The sequence below is a fragment of the Vidua chalybeata genome, chromosome 3 (genome assembly GCF_026979565.1).
Source record: "Vidua chalybeata isolate OUT-0048 chromosome 3, bVidCha1 merged haplotype, whole genome shotgun sequence".
NCBI lineage: Eukaryota > Metazoa > Chordata > Aves > Passeriformes > Viduidae > Vidua > Vidua chalybeata.
In genome coordinates this window covers 17637844-17663904 of record NC_071532.1, presented here as the reverse complement: position 1 = coordinate 17663904, position 26061 = coordinate 17637844, and the positions used below count along the sequence as shown (strand labels likewise).

The 26061-nt window shown below is 53.0% G+C and overlaps 1 protein-coding gene and 1 long non-coding RNA gene across 4 annotated transcripts in view; one reads left to right on the top strand and one right to left on the bottom strand.

Moving 5' to 3' along the window:
• Window positions 1–4011: 4011 nt before the first annotated feature.
• Window positions 4012–5933, bottom strand: LOC128786233 (uncharacterized). Its single transcript, XR_008430214.1, has 3 exons — window positions 5847–5933; window positions 5258–5734; window positions 4012–4445 (listed from the first exon to the last, which is right to left on the bottom strand). It is a non-coding gene; the product is annotated as an uncharacterized LOC128786233 (long non-coding RNA).
• Window positions 5934–6240: 307 nt separating this feature from the next.
• Window positions 6241–26061, top strand: part of LOC128786232 (uncharacterized) — a 45333-nt gene continuing 25512 nt past the window's right edge. For 2 of the 3 annotated variants that reach the window (XM_053939366.1, XM_053939364.1), the window contains exons 1-2: window positions 6241–6366; window positions 22621–22714. In XM_053939366.1, coding sequence (XP_053795341.1) covers window positions 6241–6366; window positions 22621–22714 — 220 coding nt within the window. Of the gene's footprint in view, window positions 6367–18188; window positions 18527–18721; window positions 18932–22620; window positions 22715–26061 lie in introns of those variants that run through there. The other variant, XR_008430213.1, reaches the window with a different exon arrangement.

Sequence of the window (26061 nt, the reverse complement as noted above, 5' to 3'; positions counted from 1 at the left end):
CATTTTCTGAGTAGTTTCTCCTGTTCTACAGCATAAGAAATGGGGTGGTGAATGACACTGAATCTAGTCTGAATGCTGTTGCAGTGGTGGAGCCTCAAGTGAGCGTGCCAGGCTGGTCAGCTTATCTCAGAACCTGTCAGGGATAGAGGTTGGAATTTTCCTAGGCCTGTCGCAGATACACCCTCTAACAAGAAAATAGATTTGGAAAGCTCAGAAGTGTCTAGCTTGGAAAGAAGAAAGATTAATGATGGCTCATGACAGAAGGATAAAAAGAAGGATGTGGAGAAAATACATCAGGCACATCCATTCACCCTCTCTGAGAGTGCAGTAGAGGCAGTGTTCAATCAAGCAGGCTGTTGGAGGAAATAAAAATTACCTTTTTTTTCATTTTTCCTTTCACCCAAAACACAAGATGCCTCATGAAGTTCATTGCTCCAGGGCTTCACAGAGCTCAAAATGAACCTGGATGCTCACCTCCAAGCTGGCTACAGTGAGTGTGCTCAGTGTGAATAGTACACACACCCTCCCCAGAAGACTGGGAAGTGATATGCTCAGTTATTGTGGCATAGACACCAAAGACAGGCTGTCCCTTGGGCCTTGGAAATATGAGCTTGCTTTGCAAGTGTCAGAAGGCTGTAAACTCCATGAACCAAGTGCAGTTCCTTAAAAATAAACATGCAAACCCCAGGGTACAACATGGCCTAAGGCAGAGCCTGTGAAGGACATCCAAGGTCTTTTGTTACAAGGCTGTACCCCATATCCAGCTCGCCCTCTAGCTCAAATGAGCTGCTCTTCATAGCTATGGCTATGGGTGTGGAGTATGAGGGGCACTGGTGACCATTCCCCAGGGCCAAGGCCAGGACATGGACAAAAATGGCCCCCATAGATACATCTTTTGGGATTAAAGGATTTGTTGCATGTTAGATACATCTCTTGGGATTAAAGGATTTGTTGCTCTAGCTTGTAAGACTCAATGCTGACCATGGATGAGGTAAATCTTCCTCACATTTCTGGGGCAATATGATGCAGTGATTGGAAGTCCTGGTGCTCCCTTCTTGGCTCCAAAATGAGTAATGTGGATTGGGAAAGCATCAGTCAAACATTAGGGGCGGCATGTACTGCTGGGGGGCATGTTTCACCCACTGTGTTCAGGGTACAGGAGGAGCTCAGGGGTTCCTTGATGTCCTGGTCCTGCCAAGCCTGGTCCTGCTCAGTCAAACAGGCACCACATGTTGGGATGGGGCAGAGAGAGGTACAGTGGGGTGAGTGATGCCCAGTCCACTCTGATGACACAGTCATAGTTCCCTGGAGGCACTGACAACAGCAGACCACCCTAGGTTCACCAGGGATGGCAAAAGATGAGCAGACCAGAATGTGTTTTTTACTCTTGTGCTTCAGGCCATCCCTAAGGGAGCCTTGCCGAGGGCCTTCAGGCACTGTTTTGTCCTTATTTTTCATACTTCGCCCAGAGCATCTACCTGGGATGAGCAGGAGGCTTGGGAAGGTGGTACCCATCTGCAGTGCAGGAGGAACTATTACTTCTGCAGGACAAGCTTTTGAGGTTTTGCATTTGTGTTTGACTGGAGCAAAGACAATGGTTGTGTGCTGCCCAGCCACCTGAGCTTTACTCCTAAGTATGTTTACTTTCCTCTTCAGAACAATGCTCAGGATTCCCTGTGGGTGTTTGGAGAAGGGGAGGAAAGGCTCCAGTTCACTGGCAGCAGAAAACTCTGCTTGGAGAAGTAGAAAGTGAGGAGAGGAAGTGGAAGGGTGGTAGATGTTATTTTTGCCCTTGTTTCCTAAGCCTTATGATTGGCTTTTGGACATTCTTTCAGAGGCTCTAGACAGTTCCAGGAGCCTCCAATCCGTGTTTCATAATGCTAACATCTGTAAATAGCTGGTTTAACTGGCTTCACAAGTCTGACACTCTGCCTTGTGGAGGAGGAATAGGTTCCCAGGAGGCCTCACCTGCAGTGGGGTGGGCTGAGGACATGGGGACCTCCAGGGCATCAAAGGCAGCCCTGCAGAGGCAATTTTCTCATGAAGGCTTGACAGCTCAGGCAGTGGAACCTGGGGGAGAGGGAAGCTGGGCTTCCTGTCTGCAGGGGAAAAATCTCCAAACACCCATCAGGCTCTGTGGGGCAGGATCCACCCTTCCCCTACTCCCTCTGCTCCCTTCACTGCTGGTGTCTCACTTTGCCAGCCTGCCTTGCTTGCAGGAAAACTCAAGGGCAAAACACTGCCAATGTAGAGTGATGGCTGGCAGGCAGTACCTTGTGTTTCTGTGGGAAGCTGAACAAACATTAAGACTTTTAAGAATGGGGAAATGCAGCATTAATGGGCTGTCCTGTGCAAATTTTGGGCCACCTGAGGCTGAGCTAAACTACTTTCTACAACCCCCAGCTACTCTTTTGTGGGTGGTTGAAGGATGGGGAAGAGCCCTGAGAAATCCTTGGCAGATGGCATCACAGGGCAGGGAGAAGAATTATAGGGAGAAGGGTTCAAGTTTAGAGTAATGGGGCTGCATAACCTGGGAGGCATATGCTGAGGTTTTAGGGCAGGTATTCTATGGTGCTCTGGTGCTGTGCAAAGGCTGAGTGCTGCTGAGATATAAAGGGACTACCACCCCAAGGGACTCCAGAGCTGGTGCACAGGCTCTGTGTTTTCTGCACTTCAGCAGCCAGGCTTTTACTGACTGTGGGGACAAAAGATCCCACATGAATTCTGCTTTTTCCTACATGGACTGGGGGGGGGGGGGGGGGGGGGGGGAGGAGCAGGGGGTGGATAGGGGCTGTTTATCATGTCTAGAGATTATAGTTACCTAGTTTATGGCAGGGATGCTACTGTGACCCTTTAAACGATGCTATGCAGAACTAGACCAACAATTCCAGTGGTCCTTGGGGAATGTCTGAAGTACAGGCAGGCTAAGAAAGGTGCAGACCAAACCCAGGCTGCATTCATGGCTCCAAAATCTGCCACTTTGTTATGGGGTGGTGAGTGGATTTTAGCATGCAAGCAAGGCTGGAGTTTGCCTTTCTTTCTCCATTTGTCATCCCACCCCTTACCCTAGTTGCTGTCTTGTGCCCATCCCATTCAGCAATGCATACACTCAAACCAAGCCCACGCACTGGTGGGACAAGCCCATATGATTACCTTGTCCTTCCTGTACATCCCTCTCCCCTCTGATTTTGCCAGGCTGTGCCTCAAGCCCAACCTATAATTTCCCCCTCCAAATCACCTTTATTTAAGGGGTCATTCAGGCAATAAGCCAAGTCTGATGGTTCCTATGCCCTCCTCTTGAGATGCACCAGACTTCAAGACAATCTGAGGAAGGGGTTACATTGCAGAGCGTATACTAATGCAGCTACTTTAGCCATGGGTTCTCTGGTCCTGGGGAAGGCAGCAGGAGTGCTGTGCTGCAGTTGTGTCCCCAGCAGTGTTGCAGACTCGCAGCAAGGCTCCCAGGTCTTAGCTGACTCAGTTTCACACACCTGTCACTGAATGTCAGGGGTGGATAACTTACCTAGGACTGACAATCTCCTCACCCTGGAGGCTGAGTCTATTGACCCAGTACCTGTAAGGTCAAGTGCTTACCTGGTGGTGTAATGCAGCAGCACCTCACTGGCAACACAGCCCCCCAGCCCTGCCCAAGTTCTGCCTCTGAGCGCTATTCAGTGGCCTGCCTTTTTAATTAAAAGAATCCAGGAGTTTGAATGGGCTTTGGGTTTACTTTCTACCAAGTCTCAGCCTGTCTTGGGTGCTGGCCTCATAGGTGCTGAGATCTGTTGGGGCTGTGGCAGCCTGTGGCTTAGCTGCATTGAGACATCAAACCTGAGCCGAAAGCCCCTGGTGCCATGCAGAAGGGTTAACAGTCTGCTTGCTCCCTCTGTGCTTCAGAGAGCTTTGTTCATTGGAGTATTAAATTCCACAGCTGTAAATAATCTGCAGCAGGAGAGATTATCAAGGCCTTGGGAAGGAGCAGCTTTTATTAATAAGATCAGTTCTCCCTGCGAAGCATCACGTAGTCGCTCTCCACCCTTTCCTCACTGTCTCACCAGGCATTGCCATGGCCATGGCATTGCATAACTTTCCCACCTCCATCCTATGCCACTCATCCTCCTGCCATGCTCCCTCTGTCTTGCTATTGCTGATTGGTAAATATGGCTCTTCACAGCAACCAGCAGTGCAGGCTGGAAGTGTTCCCCATGTTACCTGAGATGTAATTGTGGTTTATGTGGTGGGTTCAGTGCTGACCACATGGCCAGGCTTCTGCTGGCCAAGGTGGGAAGGTGGTGGGACACATCCTTTCTGGGACAGGAGTGTGGTACTTCTTGCCATCATGGCACCTGCCTCTGTGCCAGGCTGGAGGCTGCTCCACCTCTGACTCCTCCAGGGTTATGGCTGTGGGCAGGCGCAGCATGCAGGGCCTGGATGTGGCTTTCCATCTGTCCCAGGAGCAGAAAACAGACCTAGTGGGTGTTTGAATGGAAAAACATTCCTGGTAATTTAGAATGGTGTGGTTTGGTGTCTGGGAGCTTTTCACAGAGCATCCTTTCTGAAGGCAGGAAGATGCCCAGGGTGGAGTAGGCTCTAGCTAGAAAACCAACCTAAGACAGGCTTTTTAGGATAGACACCAGGGCTTGGCCCTCTTTCAAGCCTCCTAGTCCCAGGGGATTCCTCACTTCTGTGTGAGGAAGAATCCCCTTGCCTAATTCTTCCTCAAACCCTACTCCCCCCTCACAAGTAATTTCTGGTCTTAACACTCCCAGCAGTGATGGATCCCCTCTGCCAGCAGAGCTGTGAACACAGCAGCTGAGATTGCAGTGGGACATCGGGCCTTGTGGTGATTCCCACCTACAGGAGGTGGCTGTGGCTGCAGAGGCTCCCCACTACGCTGCACTAATCCACCTGCTGCAGGGCCCTGCTGAGCTTTTAGATTTCTTTTCTGGCAGAGCTAGAGAGTTAACATGAGGTCCCTGTACCCCTAAACATCTGAAAGCAGTGCACAGACATCCCCCTTCTCTGCTGGGAAAGGGATTGGTATTCGGGGAACAGCAAATGCTTTGAGTTTGGCGGGAGGGCATACCCCAGTTTGCACCAGGCTTTCAGGACACTGTTAAGCATTGCCAAGAGCACCAGCCCCATGGTAAGACCTCTGAGAATTGAACTCACCCTGCCACTTTCCACTTCCCTGGCAAAGCTGCTGAGTTCAGAGCTAACCCTGACAGGGCACATCTCTTCCCCCCCCATCACTCACCCAGCTCACTTCTCCTCCTTATATTCCCAAAGAAGTCTGTACCCCGCTGACCAAAGCATCACTTTTAATTAAAATGGTTCTCCTGCGATGCATCATCTGAATGTCTCTGCTTATTCCCGCTGGGCTCCAGCCAGAGAGGGATGTGCGGGGGCAGAGTATCAGGTCAAAATCTCTCCAAGCTGCAGCCAGAGAAAGCAGCTGTTGGCTTCACTGCCCCGCTGGCGATGAGCTCCCAGCAAGGGGGAGCTCTGCCCCAAGAAGGCCTGGGAATGAGACACAGCCTTTCTCCCTGCAGAGGCTGAGGAACTGTGGATGCCCAGTGGAGGCTGGGAATGAATGCTGTGAGCAGGGATCACCAGCTCCTTGGGCACGGCTGATGTTCCTGCAGGAGAATCAAGCTGGCAGCCATGCGCCATTCTTGGTGGCGTTTGGAGGACTCCCTTCAAGGCCTCGAGAGGAGTCAGGGTGGGACCTCCACTGGGGTTTGTAAAATGGAGATGGGAGGCAGGTCAGTAAGAGTACACAAAGGATTCCCTCCTAAATGGAGATGAGTTTTCCTATCAAGGTTGCAGGGCTTCATTTGGGTTACCTAGGAGATCATCTGGAGCAAGGGCCTCCTGCTCCAAGGTGGCTTAGCTCTCAAGAAAAACACCTTCGCCTCCCCCTGCCCCCAGTGTACTGGCAGCTTTTCCAGGGATGGGAAAAGAGGAGGCTGCTAAGGATCAGTAACTCCCCTGGAGCACCACATGGAGCTATTCCTCCCACTTCCCTAAGAAGGGTGAGTGCTCGCGCCACCCACAGCTGCTGCAGGAATTTCCCAGGTCTGGGGTCCTGCAGCAGCATAGCTGTTGCTGGTGCCTCAGACCCGCTGCAGGCTTAGCGCTGAGCAATGAGAGTTGCCGGGGTGTGGCACTCTTGTACGAGTGTGTCCCCCATCCCGACCTGGGTGGGACACACGTCGAACATGGTCACTGTGACCTCACATGTGGATGCAACAAGTGGCGCCCTGTGGGGTTGGTGGTGTGCAAATAACGATGTTTTACTCCATCCCCTGCAGAGACCACAACCCTTGCGCTTTGGAAAGTAGAAATTCATCCTTCTGGCAGGAGGTGAGTAAAGCCAGGGAGGAGCAGGGAAAAAGGCCTTGCTGTGCAGTAGGGAGGACTCTCTGAGGGGCTTGAAACCCATATGGATATTCTTAGGATCCTCCCACAGCAGCCCCCACTGTCACGTGCTGCCATAGAGCAAGAGGTCTTCTACACTCATATGAGCATGTGGCATCAGCTAGCAGTAAATTAAAATTCTTTTCCTCCTGGACATGCTGGGCTGAATCCATGGGCACTTGTGGAAACTGCTGGGACATGTGTGTGCTGCTTTATTAAAGTATGCAGCATTTCATCCCTGCATGGCGGGTGGCAGGAGTCAGGCCTGTGCCCGGTCTGTGGTTTCTCCCTGCTCCTGTCAGCTTTGCTCCGCTAAGAGATCCTGTGTGCCCCCTCCCACGCAGCATCCCCATCCCCATCCCCATCCTCGTCCCCGTCCCGCTCCACGTCCCTGCAAGGCGGCAGGCGGCCACAGGGTGTCAGGCGGGTGCCGGGCTGCCTTCCCACGGAACCGGACGGCGGGACCGCCGGCTGCCGCCCGTGGGACCGGCGATCCCGGCGGGCCTGGGGAGCACGCCTCGCAAAACTGCAAATGAGGGGCAGGGTTTGCAGTCACCGACACCCCTGAGCGCGCCTCTCTCCGGGGAAAGGATGGCTTCTCTTCCTTTTCCCGCGTACGGAGGGAGACGCGTTTTCCAGGTGCTGTGTGAGTTTTGCCTGGTCTTTCAGAGGAGGGAGGGGAAAGCTGGTGGTCTCCCGTCTGGAGCACCCCAGGTGAGATGAGTTGTGTTGGGCCTTAGCGTTTGGCTGCGGAATGCAAAGGAAGGCTGCACGATGGGGGGAACAAAGGGCCTTGGATAGCAGCAGTTGCGAGCAGGGAGTGCTGGCAAATACGGCTGCCATTGCTCAGGGAAGAAAGCAGCTGAGCAGGGGCGTGGGGAGACACGAAGCTCAAGGGGCTGTGGGTTCCCAGCAGGAAAAGGGGATCAGGAGGTTCATGGTAATGAATCTCCCTTGGCAAGCACCTGCTGGACTTTGAATCAAGTTCAGCTGTGCTTCTCCCAGCACTCTGCTTTGTGACTGCACTGAGTGTGGGGGGGAACCCATTTTTCCCACTGCATTTTCATGGTGGAGGTGGGGAAGCTGGTGCAGAGAGAGCAGGCTGGGGAGGATGCATCAGTGAGTGACGTGTGATGCTGGAGTGAGCAGTGGCCCAGCCTCGCTCAGGTGCAGTTCTCCGTGCTGCGCCTCACGTACAGAGACGCTGTCTATCCTCCAGCTATTTACCACCAGCTCATTTTGCAAACTCTGCACCCACAAGACTTTTTTTTTTTTTTTCTCTCTCCCTTCCTACTTCCCTCCCTCCCTCTGTTCCCTGTAGAGATGCTCAGTGCTCCCCATTCAGCTTCAAGCACAAGGTCTTCCACCTGCACAGGCATTGCACACGCTGACCTGCATGCAGGTTCTGTTGGGCCTGTCCAAATTCACCCCCTTCCCTTTCTCTCACTTCATCGAGGCTTTAGTCCTGGTGGGGGGAACTGTGGTGAACAAAGAGGGAGGCTGGTATGAGCTGAAATGCTGCCAGGGGGGACACCTGGCCAGGGAGACTGCTGCTCCTGTTCATGCGCCCATGAGCCTGGAGGTCTGGCCTCTGCTGCCCTGCAGGGCTGCTCACTTCCCACTGGGGTGTGGGGTTGCCATCTTTACTGACTGGGGATAACTATCCTTTGTTAGGGGAGAGGCATGGAGGAAGGCAGGCAGGAAGGAAGGAAGGAAAAGTCATGCGGGACTGGGGAGAGTCCCCTGATGTGGGAAGGCACAGGCGTTTATTCTTGTGGGTGCTGGTAAGGGATGTGGAATAAGACCCAAGCAGGGATTGCCCCATTGTGTGCTGAGAAGGGAGAACAGAACGCTACAAGGAGAGGGTGGTGGGAGTCTCGGCCCTCTCCAGTGGGGAATTGGAAAGGGATTGCCGAGGAAAAGGGGCTGCCCCTCAGTGTCTCTTCCTGGAGGGGGGTTGCTTGGCCCTGGGAGGGTTTCTTCCTGAGCAGGGACTATGACTGACGGCTTCACTCACCCTTCTTCTAGCGGGTATGTGCTACTTTAATCTCTTCTTTTGAAACCTAAGGCCCATGACTTGTCTCAGGCTTCTATCTCCTCTATCTCCCCCGTGCCGAGAGAGGGCTTTGTGGTTTTAAGGAGGTGCTTGAAAACACGAGCTGGGGGTTTCCCTACGGGTGGGAACCAGACAGCATAGGTAGGAGACTGCTGTCTCTGTCTTCTGATTTCCAGCAGGTTGGGCCGCGGTGGGGCTGACCGCTCAGCTCTTGGCGATGCTCACCCGAGGGTGGCGAGGAGACCACCCCAAATACAGCTGGGGCACACCTGAGGCTGGCTGGGGCGAGGGGCTGGACGGAGAGACCCCAACTTGGTGTTAAGGGCAAAAAGAGGATTGCCGTTCTGCCCCGTGGGAAGTCTCGTGTGGGCTTTGGGGACGCTGCTGGGACGGGGGTTGGCGGTGGGGTCGGGGGTGCGGCTGGGTGCCGGGGGGCAGGGGGGCTGGGGGCTGCCCGCGGGCCGAGCGGAGCGGTGGGCCGGCCGTCGCAGCTACGGTAGGTGGCAGTGCCGCCCGGATTTATGAATGGAGGAGGAGGAGGGGAGGCAGATGGATGCGGGGAGTGGTGATGGAGAAGCAGGGGGGCGGAGAAGGAGGGGAATTTTCTGGCTGTGCTCCGGCCTCCACCTCCGTCCCCCTCGCCCCTGCGCCAGGCACCCTCCCCCCGCCATTAGCATAGGCCTGCCCGGTTTACATGTCGGGCTGCACGTTGCCGCGGCCGGATCCAGCAGCCAGCAGCGCTGGCAGCCGCCCCGAGTCAGCTGCTTCCCCGCGAGGAGCGGCGGGAGCCGAGCGGGGCGGGCGGCGGGAGGCGCCCGCGGGCACCGCCGTTAAGGTGTCCTCGAGGAGATGGCTCCGGCACCGCCGCCCCCGCCCGGCTCCCGCGCCCCGGGGCGAGCGGGACCGCGCAGGTTTTACGCCGGACTGCCACCGTGACTTCGGGCCCTAGCGTGGCCCAGCGCTACTCTCCACGAGCCCCTCGGTGCCCTGTTGGCACTCGCAGGGCGGGGGTGCCGGGAGCAGGCTGGGCTTTGGGGGGCACACCTGCCTCGTGGGATCAACAAACTCCCTGCTGCCCGTTTCCATGCCCGGCCTCGCACGGCAGTGCCGGGGCATCCTCTTCTTCTGCAGGTTCTTTGTGCCCTGGGGAGCCCCTCATCCTGCTCTCCAATGACCCACCACTTGCATCAGAGATCCCCTTTCGTGGGGAAAGCCAGGAGAAGAAGCTGAGTAACTCCCTGATATTTGCTGGCAGAGACAGGATGTGAGGTCTGCTTGATGCTTTGATATAAGGAGACCTTTTTTTTTTTGTTCGTTTCTGAGGCCTCCGAGGCTCACCTGGGACTTAATATGTTGGTCGTTTACAGCTGGATCTGGGATTTCCCACTGTAGGGACCAGGACAATAGCTTCGCTGGCACAGCTGTGGGGCTGTGCTCAGTCATCCGTCCCACAGCTTCCCTCTCCCCCCGGGGTGGGTGTGGATCATGCCTGCAATGCACCACGAACTAGCCCTTGCTGTTCCCAGGAGGGAGTGAGCTGGGGCAGTCGCTGCTTTCCTATCCACCCTGCTCATTCTGTCACATGGGGAATGAAGTTTCCTTCAGAGGCAGCTTTTTCTGCCTGCACTGGTGAGGTTGCCTTCTGGGGAGCGTTGGAGGTACAGAGCTACTCAGGGGCAGCTCTGGATGAGACTCTGAGAGAGGCACTTCTCCAGGAGAGAAGGTCTAACATGCCTTTTCCAAATAGCACATTGGCCCAGTTCCTGTTGGGGGTACTTACCCATGTGCCACCCCCATGTCACTATGCAGGAGCAGAGCTGTCCTGAGCTGTGGGGCCAGGGACCCCACAGAAAGTGCCAGCACAGTGCTTGCAGTGGCTGGGCCCCATTTTTCAGCAGCACCCACATTACTTAGGGGATGGACAAGGATGGTGCTGTAGCACTGACCCCTTCAGCATGGCCAGCTGTGCCCCAAGAATGATGTCATGCAGATCTGGTGGTGCCCTTGGAACTGTTTTGGCACCAGTTCAGGCACTTTGGTCCTGCTGTAGCCTGGATGATCCCACCTGCCTGACCTAAATCTCACAGTGGTTTCAGCAGCACACAGAGCTTTTCATCATCCCTTGTCTGAACCAGTTAGGTAGGATTGCTGTGTGCTGGGAAGTGGCTACTCTAAAGGTGTCTGTGCTTCAGCGGCATCCTGGATCCTGCATGATCCTTCATCCAGAGAACAGGCAAGAGGAGAACTATCCATCCAGTGGAGTGAGGTGCTCCTGGGGCCACGAGGGGATGCAGGAGGAGGACAGGAGAGCCTGTAGTGACATAGATGCTTCCACATTGTGGTAGGCGGGAGGTCCCTGCCTGGTTTTGCACTTCGCAGCACCTCCAAGCCACTGGCACCACAGGCCTTGATGGGGCTCAAGCCCAGGGAGGATGAGGGCACACCTTGCTGCCCCGTGTTAGCCTGGCTTGAGGAAAGAAGAGCATCTAAACTCCAGATGAAGCGTGGAGCAGAGCCCAGCTGCTCAGCTGGGCCTGCAGTTTCTCACTTTGTGACCAGCATTAGTTCTCACTGCTTGGCTGCCAGGAACTCAAACAGTGCCTTGCTCGGACAAGCTGTCAATCCAGGGATTTTTGTTTTCATATTAAACCAGCTAAGTATTCAGAATCAGTTCCAGCTACCACCACAGGGAAAGCTACTCCAAGATACATAAATCCCTGCCAAACCTGCCTGTGCTACCTCTGTGGCAGCAGTACCACTGCTCTGTGGTGCTGCAGGGAGTGGGTGTGTGGCAGGGCTCCGACCCACTGTCCGGCTGAGCTCACGGGGAGAGGATCTCTCTGCACACCTGCCAGCCAGCACACATGGGAGCTTGCCCTGATACCACTTTGCTGAGGGGCGTCCAAATGCGTGCCCAGATCTCTGTCCTCAGGCAGCGGTTGGAAAGGAGCGGATAATGCCTGCCTGCAGCCTCAGGTGGAGGAGAGCAGGATGGGGGAGCTGGTGTGCAACCCACCATCCTGTGCTCAGGTCCCTGTGGCTGTGGAGGAGATCCACTCCATATCCATGCACGGGACAGGATGAGACTTTGCCGTGTAGGACAGGCACACTCAGGCCATTTGCTGCGTGCCTGGCACTTTGTCTCGCTGGGTTTTCCCCATGTGGTTTGCGGGACCTGGAGCTTGTTGGCCTGCTGGGCACACCACACAGAATGTCCCTTTTCCAGGGTGAGCTTGTCTGGTTCTCCCAGTCCTGTTTTGGGAAGCAGGGATCAGGGGAGTACGCCCTGGCGGGCACGTAGGCCATCCTTGGGTAATGACTCTGAGTGTTTGGTCATCTGATGTAATCAACTAATTAGGAATTTGCTGTCACCACAGCTGGACTCACCTGGCTTGTACGCTACAGCCGGGTGATTCTCACTCCGTGTGACAGTCCTCCAGCCTCACGGGGCACCAGGAATAGCAGCGGGGGGATCACATGGCCACTCTGGCTGTCCTCCCCTGCACTATGACAGCCTTCTGGCAGCCACGCGTGCAAGCGTCATGAGGTGGCTTCAGTGGCTGCCGAGGAACGTGCTCCTCCTTACCAGCCTCCAGGAGAGGCAGGTGATATGTCTCCTGATGTGCCAGCAGCACACGTGGCCGGGGCACAGCCCTGGCAGCAGGCAGCAGTGGTCATGGCACCCCTGCTTCTCAGGGATTCAACAAAGATAGCCAAGGGCACTGAGGTGACCAAATACCTTTGGAAATTTCTCCCTGGTGCTTTGCAAGGATCCTCGTGCCAGGCAAAGAGCTGAACAGGGCAGACCTGCGCTCCTTGCAGCAGAGAAGTGTCCTGCTGCCTGTCCAGGCATGGCACTCTGCTTGTACTGCCCCTGTGGTGCCAGCAGCTGTGAGGTGGGGTAGGCACAACATACAGGGACTCCACTTCCCAAGTAACACACAATACAGAGAATCCTTCAATGCTGATGAATGATTTTCATACCTGTCCAGGTACACAGGTTGCATACTGGGCTTTCAGTGTTGATGCTAGCTCAGGGCATGCCAGCATCACTGGGTTTTCCCCCAGGGACCCCGTGGAAAGAGCTCACTCCCACCATGTGCAAAGGGCTGGTGTCTGTGAGTGGACATGCTGAGAACCACCGTGGTGACCAAGAAGGTGGAGGGTCCTGGGGAAGGCATGCTGGGCATAAGCAGAAATCAGTCACAGCTGCTGGAAGAGCCTCGGAGAGGAAAAGTATTCAGCCCACGAAAAATGAATTATTGTTGACGTTCACTGAACATTTGTTTAGATTAAGCAATATGGCTCCAAGTGTCTCAGCTGTGGGGAGCCGGTCACCACAGCACTTACTGGATGTTTTTTGGTGTTGCTGTTCATGGCACTGGCCAAGGGACTGAGTGGTGGTGGGGAGAGCTGACCCCACCCTCGGAAGCCTCCTCCTCTGCACCACACCATCTCTCCCTAGTTTCTCCTCTGCCAGAGAGCTGAGGCAATAGCGGTTTTCCTTAGAGAAGTGGATGCTCTGGGTGATGCCCTCTCCCAGAAGGCATATGCAGCATTTGCAAAGAGGCCGTGGTGAGGCATCTGGTGCAAGGACCTGCCGAACGTTCCTGTGGGTGCTGGAGATATGGAGGTGACAGGCAGCTTTGCCCCAGCTCAGTCCCAGCCCTGCTGGGATGGTGACACTGGGGTCCCTGCAGTCATCAGGGCTTCGACTGTTCCACCAACTTCCAAATGCAGGGTTTAGGAAAGGCTGTGGGACTGTGAGCTGCTCTCCACTGGCACCAACACTTTGTAGCAGTTATATGTGTGGCTCTGCCAGCTGGGCATGCAAAAATACCTTAGAGGCATGGAATAAAATGTATTTATTAGAAATGTGTATAAATTGGAACCATCTCCCAGCAAGAAATGCTGAGTTTGGTTTCCTGATGTAAAGTGGCAGCTACAATGAAGAAAAAGACAAAAAAAGGCTGGACCACCCACTGTCAGGGGAGAGAGTGCCCTGGGCCCCTGGGGTGCTGGGAGGGGGAACCATCTGGGCCCTAGGGTCTCTGCAGGTGGGACGCTTGCTGCCTGCAAATGTGGGGCAGCCTTCCCGCAATCCTCCACAAACCCGAGAGCCACCTTAAGAGCTCTCCCTCCATAGGACCAAACGGGATCCGCCAGGCGTTTCATATACCATATTCTATAGCCAAGGAAGCCTTAACAAAGAGCCGTACGCTCTCACGTTTCGCTTCAGGCTTCTCCCTGCTGCAGCTGGAGCTGAGTTTTTAAAAATCTTTGTGTCATTATTTCGTTCCTCTTTTGATTCAGCCATCGAGGGACAAGGAGATGCCAAATGAAAAGAATGGGCATTTAAACAGAACTAGATTGAAGAGGCAGTGTGTGCGCTGAACAACAAGTCTTTTTACATTTCATATGATCTTATACATGGGCTCCATTCAGTATATTTCCCCTCTGTTTCATCTGAATGTACAGAATTAGCCATTCACATCCTCTGGAATTACGGCTCTTTAACATTTCCATTCTGAGCTGCCTCCATATTTTGGGGGTTGGGAGTGTTATTAGCTCAGCTGGGGAAGCACAAGCTGAGGTCAGAGTTGGTCTTGCAGGCTGGAAATGATCTTTTTCTTTTTTTGGAAAGTGCAAGATTTGGTGCATGACGACTCTGGTCAGAAAGATATACGACCATACACAATAATGTGTATGTGCTAGAACATGCATGGATCTGGTTTCAGTGGAGGGGGTCTTTTTCACATTAATTCCAGTGAAGTTATTTCTTTAGACAGAAAAGCGAGCCTCGGTTTTCGGATGAGAGGTGAGCTCCGCGATTGCCTGAGGTCGCACGCGTGGCCGTGTCCTTGTGCATGGCTGCTGCCTCACTGTCTTTTTGAAAGACAAATATCAGAAACAAATATTTACTGTGCTATTTACTAAAGCTCCCTGGATACTGATACAAATTTAGAAGAGTTGGCCCAGAAAACTCATTCAAACTGAGTTAGAGTCACAAGAGGAAAACCCAAGAGGGATGTGTGCGTGCAGCTAATTCTGCTGAAAAGCTCTGCACCTGGCACTGCTGCCCCGAGTGAGGATGGGACTGTGCAGTGGCATTGGTGCATCCTGCAGCCTACGCTGCCCTCCCTAAGAGTCCTGCAGCATTCCTGTGGTGTTACTTACACACATTATCAGAAGGAAGAAGGCTGGCTTGGGAGTGTTTCTCTTGTGAATCTGCCTTTTTTCTAGCTTTACTTGTCTGCTGGCACACCTAAGCCAGTGTCCTCCTTGGGGGTGTTTCCCCTTTCCCCAGCATTTACATACAGGAGGGCTTATTGCCAGACAGCTGGGATGACAAAGTGGAACAATCTGCAGAGAGGAGAGAGTGGAACCCGCTGTGTCTCTGCTGGCCGTTTTGCGATGCCTGCGTGCTGCAAAGAGGTGCTTCCCTTGGGGGACCTACAGGCTGTGGACCGAGTGGTCTGTAGGAACCAACATCCCAGATGGAAGTCTCTGCCTCCTCTGCCACTCTTTCTTTGCTATATATTTAACTTTTTCTATCTATGGTTCCTGCATCATCATTTCCTCAGGCCACTTCATCTGGTTGTTGTGGAAATGAGGACAAGGTTGCAAATAACAAACATGGGCCCCCAACAGGGCAAATAAACCCAGCAAGGTCGAGTGTGACTCAGAAGGCAGCAAGGCTCCCATTTTTCCCCTCACCTGGCTTTCTGTAAGACAAGGTTTAGCTGCTCCTCAAGGGCAGGAGCACAGATCAGGGGCTGCAACATCATGCTCTGCAGGGGGTTGTTGCCAGCTGACTTCACTTTAATACACAGCATTTGCTAGAGAGGGTTCACCTGAGCCAGGCACAAATCCCAAGTCCCCGGTCGACCACCCCTGCACCAGTCAGACACAACCAGGTTGCAGGCTTTCCCGGAGATCCCTTCAGTCACAGCCCCCTGCCTTAATTTAACCTGGTTATTTATACCTTTTCCTGTGTGTGTTTAATTATAGCAAAACCTGGCAATACCGCTGTGCTTAACGGTCTGTTGGCATTTCCATTATGAGCCCAGACTGGAAGGGATTATGTAGCCTGAGTGTTTGAACTGAGCCTCAGACAGAGACTTGGCAAAGACTTGCAACCCAAATACAGAGATTTCCAATTGGCTAATGGCAGTTTTGAAAAGGGAACATTTTTCACATGCTTAGGCCCTTCCATTTGCTTAAGCTGCCTTCCTCTGTTTTAAACTCAGCAAGCAAGGAGTCGTAATTCAGCCTGTTAGAGCAGTGACTCATGTTCATTGCACAGTGATGCCATAACCAGCCAAGGCAAGGCCTTCTGCCTTAAGAGGAATTACACACAGAGAGATGACTGAGGAAAGTCAGCTCTTTCACTCACCGGAGTCACACCATCTGTGCATCCTAACTGCAGCTGCCATGGCCAGCATGAGTTGTCTGACCACATCTCAGGCTCTGCAGTGGAGACACCTAATGTCACCAACATGTCCTGGACTTCATGAGCAGCCAGTAGCACTTATAGGGCATCAGTTGTTTCACCCTCAAGTAGATCAATCAAACAGGATCTCTTGGTCAAGTCCTAAAAATGTTTTTTCTTCCCAGCTTTATGGGGAGTCAGGGGTAATAGGCTCAGGCAGCAGTGTCCACATCAGGGATAGTCTGCTGGGACCAGCCACACTTGCTGGCAATTTAGAGGAGCTCCCATGGTGGGATGTGGTCCATCCATCTATCTCCACAAGATTTTTCTCTTAACAGCATGGAAGGCAGAGCAAGAGCAGGCAAAAAGCTATGTCGTCTTTTAATGCACAGGAGTCTTTGACACAGAAGAACCAAGTGATTTACCCATGGTCTCCCAGTAGGTCAAAGAGAGCCTTCCTTGGGCGCAAACCTAGATCTGCACTGCACACCGCTGCTTCTGCAGGGCCTCTCCTCCTTCTGAATGCATTAAGTAAGCAAGTTGATATAACAAGCAAGAGAATATCATGCTTTGGGAAGAGTTATAAGTCAAGTTGGCCAGACATCAGCAAAGAAAACTAGCTAGTAAATGAAGAGAAGCTTGTAGCAAAGACCATGTGTTGCAAACAGCCTTTCTCTCCAGAAAGCTTGCTTTTGACCTTGGTGGAAGGTGTTCTGTGCCTGTGTCCAATGGAGAGATGGTCCATCCATTGCTGTCTCCAATCTCTTGCCTGTTGGAACCTGAGTGGAAGGAGGTGAATACCAAACCCTGTACTCAGCTGGAGGAGAAGCATCAAGGCCCGAAGCTGCTGCATTTGCAGCTCATACAGAGGGATGCTATGCAAGGTGTCCTGGTTGCTGCTCCCCTGGAGCTGGGGCTGCACTTCAGCCCCATCTCAGAGGTACTGGAGTTGGGTGAGCTCACCCAGGCTGTGCTAGGCAGCTGCACCCCCTGACCTGGGAAGGGCTGGTGGGGACTGGACAGAGGAGACAGCTCTGTTCCCATCAGGGCTGTCACCATGGGAACTTTAGGGACTGAGGCCATTTATGGCTGGTTGTAAACCCTGACTCTGACAGCAAAGCCTTTCTTCGCCTTTTCCTCTGGACTTGGCCCTGACTGTCTCAGAGAAAGGAGGCTCAAATTCTACCTCCGGCTGGCTCTGCACACACATCCCCTGGCACTGAGCTCTGGCCCGCTGCGTGGGAGCTGCTCTAGCTCAGCAAAGTGTCCTGGCTGTCTCTCCCAGAGAAAGTGGAGCAGACGCCTGAGGTTGCTGAGCATCACAGGTCTGACAGTTCTGCAGACACCTGCAGATATGCAGGGAGAGAGAAATGTTGGGTTAGCAGTGCCATTGCCCCTTGGAGGAGCTCTCAGATCAATTTGTGAGGCAAATGATCTCTGCTAAAGTCTAGATCCCCTTGGCAGATTCCCAGCTTTGAGGCAGGAAAGGCTCATCTTTCGGCTTGGCCAAAACTAAAAGTGCTGTGGTGAAAAAATGGCAGTAGCCACCCTGTGGAGGAGAAGTTGAGGGAAGAAGGACTTCAGCAGTCAAATCTCATCTGGTCCTTCTTCTGATGCCAAATGCTCCTGTGAAAGCCACTTGGGCTGTGCAGTTCCTGAGGACTACCTCAGTTTGGATGCCTGCCCAGCCTTCCTCTAGAGAGGTTAAAACACAGACCTGGTATCGACGCTGCTCTGTCTCCTGGGAGCTACAGTCCAGGTAGCTCATGACCATCTTGTCCTTTTGCAGGCTCAGCACCCTAGCTGGAGCACAGATCCCACTGTGTGCCACAATGCCCTGCTAACAAAATGTGGTGGCATGGCCATGGTGCTGAATGGGAGTCTCCATGGTAGGGGAGTGTCTGGCAGGGCAGGACTTGGGGACCAGGCAGCAGCCCTTGTTCTTCACAGTGAAGGCCTGGGGGAGGGAGGGCATTTTGCCGGACTGCCCAGCTTCCAGGAGTTCAGGTTTGTGTTAAAAAGTCAAACGTCCCTGCAGAATCCAGAACCTGCTATTACAACAGAATAAAAAATTCAATACTCAACACTTAGTTATAATTTGGACTCAATGATCCTTGTGGGTCCCTTCTGACCCAAGATATTCTAATAGAAAGAGAAAGCTCCAAGAGATACTCTCCAGCCACTCCATACAGAAAGCCTTTCAGGGGAGAGCTGCCCACCGATGCTCCCTTTCCCAATGGCCCTCACATGCATAAATTTTCCTCACAATTTTTCCCACAGCTTGACGTCCAGCTCTGCCCACTGGGCCTGCCAGAACCTGTGACCCCATCTCCTGGCAAAGTGATGCACTTGGAATAACATGGACCATTGCTTTCTCCATTCCTCTCCTTCAAGCGCCCTGATTTCCGTGGCACATGAGTCACTGGCTGCCATCTTGGCTGGAAGATGGATGAGCCACCCCATGCTGCTGACACAGCCTGAATACAGACTTTCTGCTCTTACCTGGGTATGAGATGAGGAAGAGGAAATGTGCTTCCTAAGAAAGAGTGACTGGATTTGTTCTGGGCTTCCTGTGGGATTCTGGGGGAAAAATGAAAAGGCTTTGCTACTTTATGAGGGTAAGCACTGCTTTTTTTTTTTCTTTTTAATGTGTGTTGCTTTTGCATTATTTTTATTTTTAAGGAAGTGGTAGGAAAATTTTCTTCCTTAAGGGAAAAACAAAGCAAAAGCAGACACAGGTAGTGTTGATTGCTCATCCATGGAGAACAGTGGTTCCATGAAAGGCTAAAGTTTGTTTGCACTGGTTCCTACAGCAAATGAACTATGACTGTGAAGGGGGCTTCTAATGCTAGTGCAAAGCAAGGCTCACAAGCTTCAAATGCTTTCTTGGATGGTCTCCAACCCGTCTGCCCTTCTTTGGGCTACAGCTGAGGTTGGAGACCTCAGAGCTGCGAAGACTTTAGTGCAGCTGCTTCCAAGCAAAACCAGAGCCGTCACAATGAAAATAAATAAATAAATAAATAAACAAATAGTGCTATTCTGAGCCTCAAACACATTGGAGTGTTTAATTTGCACCACAGTGTGCAGGATGTGTCCCTCCCTGTTTGGGAGCAGTGTCCTGATTTACAGTCTATTACTTTCTGGTGAATTCCCTCCTCTGTCTTCTGGGAAGGCAGCCTGCACACCTCTAGTAGACTCTCAGCTCACTCTTAAAGGGATCTGTTGGTTTCCACTAGCAGGGCAGCATGGTGCAGGACTGATTCACTCCCTGCCAGCATGAGCGCTCACAGTGTATTTCCATGACATGCAGCTACCCCCACATACCTCCTGTTAAAGAAACCTTTTTGCAGATGCGGTCTTGTCCTGACACCTCCAAAGTCAGCTCTTATGCTCCCTGCACACCTTTTGGCTGTCACCTCTGCCTGCAATGCCGTCCAACACCTCTTTGTTTAAATGAGTGCTTGCCTCATTTATTGCTGGAAATACTCAGCAGCTGGCTGTCCCCTCCTCCTGCCCCTCTCCTTGTTTCTTCTGGTTCTTGGGATACCCCAGCTTTCTCCAGGGCTGCAGCCTTACAGGATCCTCTGCATCATTGTCCTGTGCTCTCAGTTGGTTGCATTTCTTCATGCTGAGTCCTCTTGGAGGTTCACCTTCCTTTTCCATCCTAGATTCAGTCCAGTTTCCCTTCACTCAAATTCCCATCCCAAATCCTTCCTCCTCATAGCAGTACCTGGGTTTGTCTCTTGATCCATTCAGCACCTTTCCCCAAATGCCTGTGCATGCATTGCTCATTCTGTCTGAGCCAGGATGGGGCCAGGTGTGAGGTGGCAGGAGCTGCCTAGTCTCAGGGATGAACCAGACTTGTGATTTGGATTGCAGTGATTCACAGCTTTGCTTATCTGGAAGTCCTGCTCAGCCCCTGGCTGGAGCGCATCCTGAAAGGGAAAAGTTTCAGGGAATTCGGCCGGTAAGCTCTATAAGACTGCCTTAAGGGAGCACATGTGAAACGGAACATTTCAAAGACTTGGCTAAGTTTGGCGGCAGCAAAGGGTTCATCTGGACTAAACCAAAGGCCTTCCCTGCTTCTCCTTTTGCCAAACTTCAAGTCTGCATGCCAAAAACATGCAGCTTGAAGAGCTCTTCAAAGAAAAGGTCATCAGATTTCTCTGTAACAAAAGCAAGAGAAACCAAAGCATTTCCCCTTACAATGTTCTTGGAAGTAGATGAATCATTTTGGCTGAAATTATATATTTTATAACTCTATTTGCTTAGATACTTCAGCATTAGGCAGCTAACCAGTAAGATGAAGTTCAACCCAAACATTTTAGCATGGCCTAGTTAAAAACCAGCTGAATAACAGCGCTTGGCAGGGGAAGAGTGACTGCAGGTCCACAGCGCTGGGAAGGAGCAGACTTACCTGCCATGCCTGTCCCTTGTGTCATTGCTTTTATAGATCTGCTGGAATGGTGATAATTTTCGTCGGGGTGAAGGAAACTTAAACTTTCATCCTTTTTTGCCTTCACTTTCTTTCTTCTCCAAGCCAGGATGAGAGTGCCCATCTTTAAGCTGTGAGTAGTATGCCCTGGTTTGGAGATGGCACTTGGAGTGGAGATAGTATGATTTCTTAGGCACAGTAGAGTTGGTTAGCTTATGCCAGTGCTTTCCAGCTACCTCAGGTTTACACTTCATGGCAGCTCTGAGTGATGGTGTATCCTGCAACACATTCTGCATCAGCAGGAGGCTGTGTGATCCTTACCCCAGGGCGAGGAGGGGAGAGAAGAGCAGAGCCAGGCATCACAGACCAATGTGTGCTGGGAAGTGCAGATGAGCAAGAGGAAATGGTTGAAGATGGGGGCTCTAGGGTCAGGCAGGGCTGGACGAGGCTGTACCACCACTCTGGGCTGTACAGTATCCTCTCCCATTTTTCTGCAGCGTGATGAAATGGTGCTTTACCAGCTTCTCTTCTGGTGGTCTGTGGTGTGTCTGTGTTCTGTCAAGCTGGGGAGTCAGCATCCCAAACAGAAGTGATGCTGCCAAGGACTGGGAGGAACTCGTACTGCAAGGAGACCAGCACTGGGATGTACAGCTGGGCCATAGCAAATGGCAGAGGGCTGCACTGCAGCAGTGGAGGTGTTGCAGAGGATGGCAGAAACCTTAAGTCCTTGTTTAGCTGCTGAAACACTGTGCACTGAGAGGTGGGTGCAGATGCTGCATCAGCTCAGGGCCCTGTTCCCTCCTCCCTCTCCTGCACCACTGCTGTGCCCTGGCACAGGCCACTGCTGTCACAGAAGACAAGGAAGGCTGTGGTGGTACTGCAGTGGGTGCAGGCCTAGCTGGGAAGCCCTTAGCAAAGGTGCTGTGTGTCCTCAGAGGTGCTGGTTTTGCTCTGCTGACAGTTTCCCATGAGCATTCTTTTTCCTCTCTGGGAGACTAAATAGCCCCTGAGCAAGGAGAATCTGGCAGTCATCCCAGGCCCTGCTGTGTCACTGGGGTGTTTGGGGAGGGGAGAAAATAACCCAAGAGGCGGAGAGCAGGAATTCATGGTGCAGCTGCAATTTTCACAACAGCCTCCTTACTCTCCACCTCTGCCATAGGAAGGGCCCTCCACATCTCCTGGGTGCTCAACGAGGAGCAAACCACACTTTCCTTTCTGCCCATCTGCTGAGTCTGTGGCATCTCTCTCCCATTTAAGTCTTTCTTGCCACTGGTGATATGGATGCTTTTGACAAACGAAGAAGAAAGGAGGGACATGTCAGGGCTTGGACAAGGAAATAAATATTTAGACTCAGATCCACAGAAGATAATGTGGTGCTTTGCATCTGGCTGCCACCACGATGTGATGAGCAGCCTTTGAGGTCAGGAGAGTTTGTCCATCCTTTGCTTGGGTGGCTTGTGGGTGCTCAGCACGGCTCCAGCATTGTGGTATCTCCTGCCAGCCTTGGTCACCTACTGGTGTTCCTCGGCTCAAAGCTGATGGAGGCCAGGGATGTGAGTCACTAACCTCCTCTGGCCTTCTTCCACGCGCTCCATTTGGTGCTGCTTTGTGTGTGTGAGAGCGTGCTCCCCTCTCCCAGCTGTGCATGCCTGCCTGCCAGCACGCCGCTGATCCAATCTGCAGCTGTGCTGGTTTTCTCCTCTCTTCTAGCTCTGAGAGTCTTGTTCATGGATTAGGGGGAAACAAGGAGGAGGGCGGGGGGGGGGGTGGGGAAGAGAAAATGAAAAAGAAATTAATGAACCAACACAGGGAGAGATGCCTAGTAGAAGTGGGTGTTCTGCCCATGGACAGCATGGTGTGGCATCATCCCCACTATGTCTTCACCACCAGCAAGCAGAAGATGTTGCCTCCCTACACCTTCCTGGAAGATGAACTGGGGTCCCTGTTGGAAGTCCCTGTGCTTTGCTGGGGGACTGCTAGCTCCTATGGACACCATGTTGATTTCCAGAAAAAACCAAGCCACTGTCTCATGGCTTTGCACCCAGTTACGCTGGGGCTGCTTTCAAGCTCTGCGTGTGGTGAGAGGGTCACCCATCCCCATCCTGCAGGCAGATGGACTGGACCTTCCTCAGTAAGGCACCATCAGCTCTTGCGCATGAACATTAGATAAAGCACAGTGGTGAATACAGAGCTGGACAGCCCCTGCAGTGGGAGCTGGCTGGCAGCTGCAGAGCTAGGACACACAGCCTCACCACCTGACAGCCTTCTTCATTGCAGAAGGTGCCCAGGAAGTCTCCAGCTGTGACAATTTGCAGGGGAACCATGAGACATCCAAATGGGGAGAGTCCCATATGTCAGGAGGTGTTTGGAGGTAAGTTCTGCTCTTTGCAAAATGTTGGGGAGGGTCTCGTGGTGGACTGCCTAGGATCCTGATTCCTGTGGTATCCTACAGACACCATAATTGCCAGAAGGTCGTGTGGGTCAGGAGGTGAACTGAGTGACATTTCTGAGAACTGCAGTGGTATCCTTCTCTCTCCAGCGGGGTGCTGGAGACTTGTGTGAGTCAGTCTGAAGCTTTCCTCTGCATATCACAGGAGGCTCAAAGGCTTTGCCAAATGATCTGTGTCCTAGTGCGCCCCACAAAAATCTGCGATGGGTCTTGGCACTGATCACATGAGGTCTTCTGAGGATGAGCAGGACTGTGGGACAAGTGATGGACCACCCAAAATGGTATGGGTTGTGCTACACACTGTCTTGCTTCCCTGTGTTTTAGGGTTGATGAATTTGAAAAAGATTCCACAGCCATCAAAATATTGTCATCTCCTCCAGAACCTTTTTTGTAGCAGACAGTTTCTAAAATGGGCCATTTGGATTTCCCATTACTTGGCCCTATTAATCCTGTATTTTCCCAGGAAACAGCAACAGCCTAAAGGTTGATTGTGCTTTACCTGGCATGAATGCAGATCTGTGGATTACAAGGGTTCCCCCTCTGTGCAAATGAGATTAGGCAAGGCCCCCGTGACATGGGTCAAACTGGGACAGAGTAGTGGCTTCCCAGAGAGGGGATGGGAGCGCTGTAACTTCCTCAGCAGCTGTGATCCTGCAGATATGACGGGGAAGGCACTCAGGGGGTCTGAGCCGGTGTTTAGGCAGCCTGGAGCGGAACCAGGCTTTTACAGTTCACAGCTGAGGTGTTTGCTGCAGGCAGCAGAAGGTATTTTCCCAGCCTTTCTGGTGGTCCCTTTTCACAGCTGGAGAAATGCTTTGGACACGAGTCTCCTGATGTCAAGCCCATGTGCTCTGTGGGGTGTGGCGGACAGCAGCTTGGACATGAGAGCAGTGAGGCTACAGCAAACACTTCTTTGCTTTTCACTGAGGTGCCCAGGGCAGAGGGGGAAGGGCTTCTTGTGCCCTGGTCCCGAGGCTGAGCCTCTGCCCTCAACCCGACCTTGCTCATCTTGCACACCATGGACTTTCCCTGGGTTGGCAAAGCCCAGGTGTGATTTTGCAGACCTCTGATCAGGGACTTTGCCTCCTGATCCAAGTGCATGAGGTAATGTGGTGCCACCTCTCAGACCAAGGCTCTTCCTGCCCCGGTGAGGCTGGCACAAGGAGGGCACCCCACTCTGGTGCTGGGGGTGGGCAAGGAGGGGTGGCTTTTGCAGCATGTCTAAACTGTGCTGTGGGATAGGGTGAGGAGCATGGACCTTGTGGCGTCCCCAACCAGCCCAGAAACAAGTCTGTGGATGAAGGAGTAGCTGTGGTGTTGGTGGTGATGGTAGAAGTGAGGGAGGAGTGGCTGGAGAGAAGGGACTCCCCATCCTCTGAGGTGCTCAGAGCACCTCACAGAATAAGCTCTCAAAATTCCAGGGGGACTTCAGTTGTCCTCAGGTGCTGCATCCTCTGCCATCATCTTGCAAGCAGCAATCTGTGTGTGTCTCAGATAGGGACCTTGGGCAGGAGCATCCTTCCCCTCTCCTGCCCCAGCAGAAATGGCTGCCAGCTGGGATGAAGGATGGGAGCAGCAGCTCCCAGAGGCGGCTGCGCTGGGCAGGAGGCCCAGGGAGGGGAGAGCACAGCAAGAGGCAGCTGCAGTGGCAGGCTGGCAGCACCCTGGTGGGTGCAGAGGCCAGAGCGGCAGTCACGAGAAGGGAGCGGGGGAGACATTGTAGCCTTCGTCCCACCCACCACACTGTTATCGGGACGCAGCGGGGTTGGGAGAATTGTCCTCATCTCCCCTGGCCTCTGTTTAGAGCGGTGGCAAAATGCACACGGGGGAAGGGGGGTCAGAGCTGGCACCCCAGCTCAAGCAGCAGGACTGGATGCTGGATAAGGAGCCGGTGTCCCGCAGCCCCTGGCGCTGGGGGCTGAGCGGGCGCGGGACCCCCGGGCCGCCTTCCCGAGCGGAACAGCGCTCGCACCCCGCGGTGGGCAGCGGGGGCCCCCAGGACCCCGGCCCGGTGCCCGTGCGGAGGTGCTCCTGCAGAACAGCCATCGCCGGCATGGCCCCGCCACCCCCGTCCCGCATGGGTGTGGGAGGCACCTTCCTCCCGACTGGAGCTCCTCCGGCAGCCCCTCCTCCCCACCTGGGAAACAGGCTCCCTTCTCTTCCCGGCCGCTGTGCGGACACCCGGCTCTGCACGTAGCAAATGGAGGCGATTTCCTCCTTAGCGGCACCACATGGAAAGTATTGAGCCGTCTGTGGTTTAGTGTTTTTTTTTTTTTTTTTTTTTTTTTTTTTTTTTTTTCCTTTTTCTCTTCTCTCATTCTCTAAGCTTTTTTTTTTTTTTTTTTTTTTCCTTTTCTTTTTGTTCTTTTTTTTTTCCTTCCCTTGCCTGACATGCTCTCCATGTGCTGTTGGTTGCAGTATTAGATCTCCCACTCTCCTCTGATTGCTCATATACATCTGCTCCTGGTCACCCGGCACAGTGCTGAATGTCAGGAAGTGACTGAATCCCGCAGTGAGCACAGCTGTGGCCTGACCTGGCAGAGGTAGCGAGAAAGGGAGCTGGGGCAGTGGTAGGGGTATTGAGAAGCAGGCAGGGAAGAAGAAGGTTTTTGGGAGCCGTGGCATGGCTCAGATCTCTTGTGCTGCTTCTCTCCCAGTGGGTGGACCTGTGGGGGTCCCCTGGTGTCTTGCACTCTATTCTGGTTGGGGTCTTTGGGGTTGGTTTGTTCACAGAGGGAACACAGGGGGACTTATTCTTTTGCTTTTTCAATGGGTTATTATTTCCCAGCAACCAAGGAGGGTAAAACCACCAGAGAGACCCTGGAGAAGAGCCCTTTGCTCATCCTGCTCAAGACTTGGCTCTGGCCACAAATATGCTGTGTTTTGATCATGTGAGATGCCCATCAGCCAGTGGGACTGGGATGGCCAAGGAAGCCTTGTGCTGATTGGGAGTGAGTCTCTTTAAATAACCAAAGCTTTGTCACAGTCTGCCCTGGCAGTGAAAACAACGTGCTGGGGAGCTAGAAAGGAGAGGTGTTGTAGACCTGTAACTGAGGGTAGGGACCAGCATCAGTGCTTGTACGTACTGTGTTATGAGGGTTTCTGCTGTCATCATTGTTCCCACAGGCTACAATCCCATGATTCTATGTCTGGCTGCAGCACTAGGGAAGGGAGAACTGAGGAAACCACAGCACCATCCATGCTGCCTGCCAGTCAAGGCAGGGGGAGGCAGCACAGGGCAGAAACTGTGCAGGACAGCATTGGTGGCA